Source organism: Musca domestica, unplaced genomic scaffold (assembly GCF_030504385.1).
Source record: "Musca domestica strain aabys unplaced genomic scaffold, Musca_domestica.polishedcontigs.V.1.1 2, whole genome shotgun sequence".
Lineage (NCBI taxonomy): Eukaryota > Metazoa > Arthropoda > Insecta > Diptera > Muscidae > Musca > Musca domestica.
Genome location: NW_026712249.1, coordinates 38357319 through 38364053, shown reverse-complemented (window position 1 = coordinate 38364053; position 6735 = coordinate 38357319). Strand labels below are relative to the sequence as shown.

The window sequence follows — 6735 nt, the reverse complement described above, 5'->3', positions numbered from 1 at the left end:
CGTGGACCGACATGGCCCATTTACGAACTCAACCTGCCTACTGATAAACTATGAAATATTGTGTGATTACAACTGACAGACAGACGGGCATCGCTAGATCGTCTTAGAATTTTACGCTGATCCAGAATATAATACTTTGTATGGTCTATTACGAATATATCGAGGAGTTACAAACGGAATGACGAACTTAATATATCCTCTATAGTATGGTGGAGGGTATAAAATTATTATAAATATTTTCTTATCACACATTATTTTAGACAAAACAAACCTTCAGACAAATTGTCTGTTATGTTCGACAGACAATAAAATCGGCAATCAGTTAATAACAATTATGGTACTAGAGGTTCTGAGAATTCGAACTCTAGAATCCACTCGATTTTAAAAATTAGTTTATTTCAAGTGATGGTCTAGTTTTTATTAAGGTATTTGGAGTACAAACTGAAAATCTGTCAATACTTCTGAGGTTCCATCACAAAATATATAAAACAATGTTGAGACCTTTACAGATTTTACCTTAAATTATTTTGGATCCTAGGAAATTTTGATTTGAATACAAGAGAATCGGAATAATTTTTTTTAAGTGTATTTCCTTCTAGAATAAACTTGTATGTACATAAAAATAAAATACCCGGATAGTCTAGTCGAGTCGCAAATGTCTTGAGACGTTTGGGCAAATAAATGTTGGACAGCAACAAAGTGCAAACAATTTTATCGCTAAGGACTTTACCGTAACAATAAAGGCAATAAATAAAACACTTTTTATGAAAAAAAAAAAACGATTACATTATCTTGAAGCAGAAAAACGGGCACTTAACTTATTATAACTGAGTTTTCCGGTGGTCAAGAGTCTAGCCAATGTGGCCCACTCTAGGCATATCTCATTTTCAACAAATGGGAGAAAACAAAGAACACAGCTCACAAAGGAACTAATGGAACAAACTAGATCTGATAACAGGTGTAAAAAAATCTAAACCTTGTGTCGCTTCTTTCAATTTGCTATCTAACAGATACTTCAGACCAACAAACAGACTAATAGTTGGTATAAAAAGCATTTTCATTCCTTAGAAACTTTTATAGTAAAATTATAACTACAACGGTTAAAATATTCAGCGGAATATCACAAAGTGTAATTTTAAACGGATATTATCAGGACTAAAATCACAAAAATTAGAAGAGGAAAACCAAGGAATCAAGGATAAAATATATAATTTTAGCAGTTACCCCCTTTCAAATTAAAAAAATAATAAAAATCGAACCATGATCTTTGAAAACTCCAACAATTTGCCATCGTATTTGAACGAGGATTTCTTCAAGGCCGCCCTGGAGGTGGGTCTTCGCGATAGCTGTGTGGATATCAAGAAAATCGAATTTGGGGAGCCCAGTGGCGGCGGCGAGAATTATTGCAGCAAAATCTATCGCGCCAAGGCATTGTATCGTTGCAGCAAACGTCAGTTGGATGAGGAGCTGGCGCTGATTGTCAAAAGTATAGACATAACACCGGCTACACAATTCCTGGAGGATTTGGCTGTATATTTGAGGGAGAAGATATTCTATTTCGAAGTGCTGGATAAACTGGAAATGCTGATGGGGCAGGGCACTAAGTTTGGAGCCAAGTGAGTAGAAGGGGGAAAAATTGTTACCTAAACAATATTTAACAATTTATCACTGCAATGGTCAGCTTGTAAAGTAGTGGGAGGCAGGATGTAAAAAAGCTGTAAGTTCGGCCGGGCCGAACTTTTAACACCATTTGGTACAAATTTGGCAATTTCCAAAAAAAAAAAATAAAATTCGTTTAAAATTCTGTTAAAATCTTAAAAATACCGAATGCTTATACGACGACGTAGACCTGCATAGGCAACTTTTGTCATAAGTTATTACAATATTTAAATGCGAAACTTAAAAAAAATATGTTTATAATGTAGCTAAAAACATAAAAATACCGAATATAGGGGGTACCGTTTATGGGGGCTATACGAAGGCGTGAACCTGCACAGACAATTTTCTGGCATGGGCTGAAGTATCCATTACGACCTTCACATGCGAAATTTGAAACAATCCCGGTAAATAATGTCGTTAAAATCATCAAAATACCGAATATCGGGGGTACCGTTATATGGGGGCTATACGAAGACGTGGACCTGTACAGATAATTTTCTGTCTTAGGTAGTATCCATTACGAACTTCAAATGCCAAATTGGCAACAATTCCGGTTAATAATATCGCTAAAATCATCAAAATACCGAATATCGGGAGGTTCCGTTATATGGGGGCTATATGATAACTTGGACCTACATGGCCCATTCACGAACTTAACCTGCCTACTGGAAAAATATACATGTGTGCAAAATTGTAGCCTTCTACCTCAATTTGTTCCAAAGATAGCGTGATTATAACAGACAGACAGACGGACATGGCTAAATCGAATCTGGAAATATTCAAAAAAAAAGTATTAAAATAAAATCCGTTAAAGATTCTGTTAAAATCTTCAAAATAGGCGTTATATTGGAATCTATACGAAGACGTGGACCTGCGTGGAAAACTTTGGTCATAAGCCATTACAATATTCAAATACGAATCATGAAAAAATACGGTGAATAATGTAGCCAAAATAGAGAGGTACTGATATATGGGGTCTATACGAAGACCTGGACCCCGCACAGGCTGGAGTACCTATTAGGAACTTCAAATGCAAAATTAAAAAAAAAAAATCGGTAAATATTGTACCTAAAATCGTCGAAATACCGAACATAGGGAGGTGCTGATATATTGGACCTATACGAAGATCTACACCTGCATAGACAATTTTTTTGCATAAACTGTAGTTCCCACTAAGAAATCTAAATACGAAATTTGAAACAACTCCGGCGAATAATATCTCTAAAAACACCATAATAGCGAATATTGTTGTCATCATAATACCGAATATTGTACTGTTATATGGAGGCTATACGAAAGCGTGGGAGTGCATACGCTAATTTTTTGTCATAGGCAGTAGTACCCATTAAGAATTCTAAATACGAAATTTGAAATAACTCTGGTGAATAATGTGCCTAAAACGTCAAAATATCGAATGTAGGGGGGTACCGTTGAATGTGGGCTATACGATATTGTGGACCTATGTAGAATTTTCTCTTCCAGGGGATAAAGTACTCAGAAGGAACTCCTTTTGTGGATATTCAGCCAATTCTGTTGAACAATTTGACTTTAATCATCAAAATATCGGCAGACAAAAGACTGTCCGAATGTTGATGTGCGGTATTTTGGTCCATTCCAGGGGAAGCGCTTGCTTGAGGTGATCAACACTTTGGTATTTTTTAGTATCAACCTTGCTTTCCAAAATACTCCAGACACAATAGTCCAAAGGATTGGTATCCGGAGATTTCGGTGGCCATTGTGCGCCGGAAATGATGCGAGGAGACATTCTTGGGTGGCGCATGCTAAGTCCTGTTGGAATGTCCAAGGTCTGCGCCAAAATGTTTGCGTGCCCAACGCTTTAATACACCCTCCAGAATATTTTCGCTATAATATTAGGCATTTATTCTGATGTCACGGTCGATTAATACGAGCGGAGAGCGACCATCAGCTGTTATGGCGGCCCACGCCATCACCATGCCCGGCGCTTGAGTTCTGGTGGCCAACCGAAGGTGCACATTTTCAGCTGACCTCTTTGAAAAGTAAACACGATCATTTTGTTTGTTTATAAACTGCAGGACAACGATTTTTTTCTCATCGGAGAAAACCAAATTCCGCAGTTCACAACTTTCGGCCAAGCGAAACAACTCTTTAGCTCTTTTGAGTCAATTTTCTTTCTGCTGCGGAGTACCAGTTCATACCACCCTGTAAGGAGCGGAAATCCTGAAATTTGATATTAAGGTCACTGTTGGCATTTGTGGTAGAGATTTGGCGGTGGTTTGGAAATTCGCCCTATATTTGTACGGAAAGTACTAAATGGTACCAAATTTTGCATTGGGTGAAGTGATAGGGCAGGAATCCTCAAATTTCATTTTAAGATCTCCGTTGGTATATGGAGTTGAGTTCAAAAATATTTTTTAAAAATGTCAAAACAATATTTATACCCTACAACACTATGTGTTGGGGGTATTATAAGTTTGATTGGGCCAAAAATTATGTAACACCTCGAAATATTGTTTTCCCACATAGGAAAGTATATATGGATCTTCCTATCTCGCCGAGCTGAGTCGATCTAGCTATGTATGTCCGTCCGTCCGCCTGTCCGTCTGTCCATGTTAATTTGTAATCACTCTACAGGTCGCAATTATGGCCCGAAATTTAGAATGGGGGGTGGGGCTAGGGTCAGAATATAACCCTATTTCTTTTGGAGATAATCGCATAATATTTAGGGATTGAAATGGACCAAAAACTGAAAAAAATCCTGATTTTGCAGTTGCTCTACAGGTCGCAATTGTAGACCAATCGACGTGGATGTTAGCATGGCGCTAGAGCTTAGGGCTGGGCAGAAGCCTTCCAATTTTGATGGTCATCGGGTAATATTTAATGGGTTAAATAGGCCACAACATTTGTGTTAAATAAAAGTCAAAATTTCCATTAAACCGCGAATATTTTTAATCCCGGCGAAATCATAAATAGACGAACAGGTCAATTCTGAACGTTACGTAGATGCCGATAGTAAATATATCGGTTATATATACCGAAATCTATACAATGTGTATATACAAAGGAAGGGGATGTTAGCTAGAATGCTTATATCTCAAGAATGGCTGAACCGATTTTGGCAAATTTTGTCAATTCAGAATGCCCTCTTGACATAAAGGAATAAAATCTAAAAAAATCGCAAAAAAAGGTATCAATAATTATGTTCATATAGATTTTGTGACATTTTATTATTTTTTTCATATTTTTTATCGCATGCGATTTTTTTCAATTTTAATTCGTTTTGTTTTTAAAATCCACAATTTTCTATAAAAATTGTTATGTTCTTCAAAAATTCACGAATATTTCCTGTTGGTCCTTGAAAAAAATATCCTTTAAAAATTTACAATAATTGTTGTATTGTTCTTCAAAAATAATTGTTCTATTGTTCTTCTGCAAAAATCCATGATTATTTTCTGATATTTCCCTGTTTGTCCACCAAAAAATTTTCTGTAAAAATCATATATTTCTTCTCTTTATGTCCTTGAAAACATACTCTTTAAAAGTCGACTATTATTGTTCTGTTTGATTTTGAAAATCACCGACAATTGCTATCTTAGATCAAACTTTACATTTTTTTCTCTGTTTTCAGATGCTTTTACACAACCGGCGAGCCGATGCAAACCATTGTCTTCGATGATCTCACTCAATACGGATACAGACTGGCTAGTCGGCAAAAAGGACTCGATGAGGAACACTGTGTTGTTATTCTAAGGAAGTTGGCTAAGTTTCATGCCTCATCAATGGTTTTGCTGGAAAAAGTAAAACTGTCTCTCAACTCTGAAAATAAAAAAATAATTTTCCCTCCTTTCGCCATAGAATCCTTCACTGAAAGAACACTTCAAGGCTGGCATGTTGGATGAGACCTATGTTAGGAGCAGTGAACGTTTCACCGATTACATGAGTCTTCATGTAAGGACCTTGGCCGATATGGTGGCCACGTGGAAGGGTTACGAGGAAATCAGCAAAAAGTTACACAACTATTGTGATAATATCACCGAGAATTTGGTAAAGTCAGGTCGGCCAAGGCCGGGGGAAATTACAGTTTTGAATCATGGTGATTTGTGGGTTAATAATTTTATGTATAAATATAAGGCGGATAATTGCAATACACCAGAGGATGCGGTATTTGTAAGCTTTAAATATTTTTTTTAAATTTTGAATTTAAGTTCTAATTTTAATTTTCATTTTAGGTCGACTTCCAAAATAGTTTCTTTGGCAGTCCTGGCTGTGATATAAACTTCTTCTTGAACAGCAGTGTCCAACTGCCGGTTCTTAAGTATCGCCGGGAATTTCTCATCGAAACCTATTACGAGACATTCCATGAGGCTTTGAGAGAAATGAATTATGAGAGAATTCCATCGTTGAAGGAGATCCAGGATGAAATAACTTCACGTGAACTATATGGCTTCTTTTCGTTGTACTCCTTCCTGCCCATGGTCGCCTTGAGCAAAGAGGATTCGGCTGATATTAGTCTGGAGGCATTGGCCGATAAGGAGTTTGCCCGCAAAAAGGTCAAGGTGATGTTTAGTTCGAATCCTCGCACCATGGAGACCATTAAATATGCCCTGAAGCGTTTGGATAAGTTGGGAATTTTCGATGAGGAGCCATAAAAATTTTGGATGATTTTTTGTAATTACTTCCGAGGAATATATAGTTCATAGAGTAAACAGCCAACTAAGTTCTATTCACATAAGTATGTCCATGGCCATGGGATGACCTTAAATCTTATAACTAATATAAGCTATTTTTAGATTTCAGATTCTATAACATTTTCGTATTATTTTATAAACATTTGACTGTTTGAGATAAAAATTTCTTCAGTTTCATTTACTGCATTTTATTTTGGTGAGATTTTTGAATCTTTACGGTATATCCAAAGAATATAGTCCATAAAAGTTTAGTAGCCAATACCTAAATCTCCAGTTTTCAGATTTTATTTTTGTACCACATATAAATCGTATTCAACCTTTGTATACCCTCAGCCATTTGGCTGCAGAGGATATATATCATTTGATACGGCCAAAACGTGCCTAGTCGAAATTACTATTTTAGACCCTA

At 36.4% G+C, this 6735-nt stretch overlaps 1 protein-coding gene across 1 annotated transcript; it reads left to right on the top strand.

The window, feature by feature from the left end:
• The first annotated feature begins 1080 nt into the window (after positions 1 to 1080).
• LOC101889618 (uncharacterized) lies at positions 1081 to 6503 on the top strand. Its single transcript, XM_005176123.4, has 4 exons — positions 1081 to 1616; positions 5267 to 5435; positions 5494 to 5805; positions 5868 to 6503. The coding sequence occupies exons 1-4, from the start codon at positions 1261 to 1263 to the stop codon at positions 6285 to 6287; spliced, it is 1257 nt and encodes a 418-aa protein (XP_005176180.1). The 5' UTR covers positions 1081 to 1260; the 3' UTR covers positions 6288 to 6503.
• Positions 6504 to 6735: the final 232 nt, after the last annotated feature.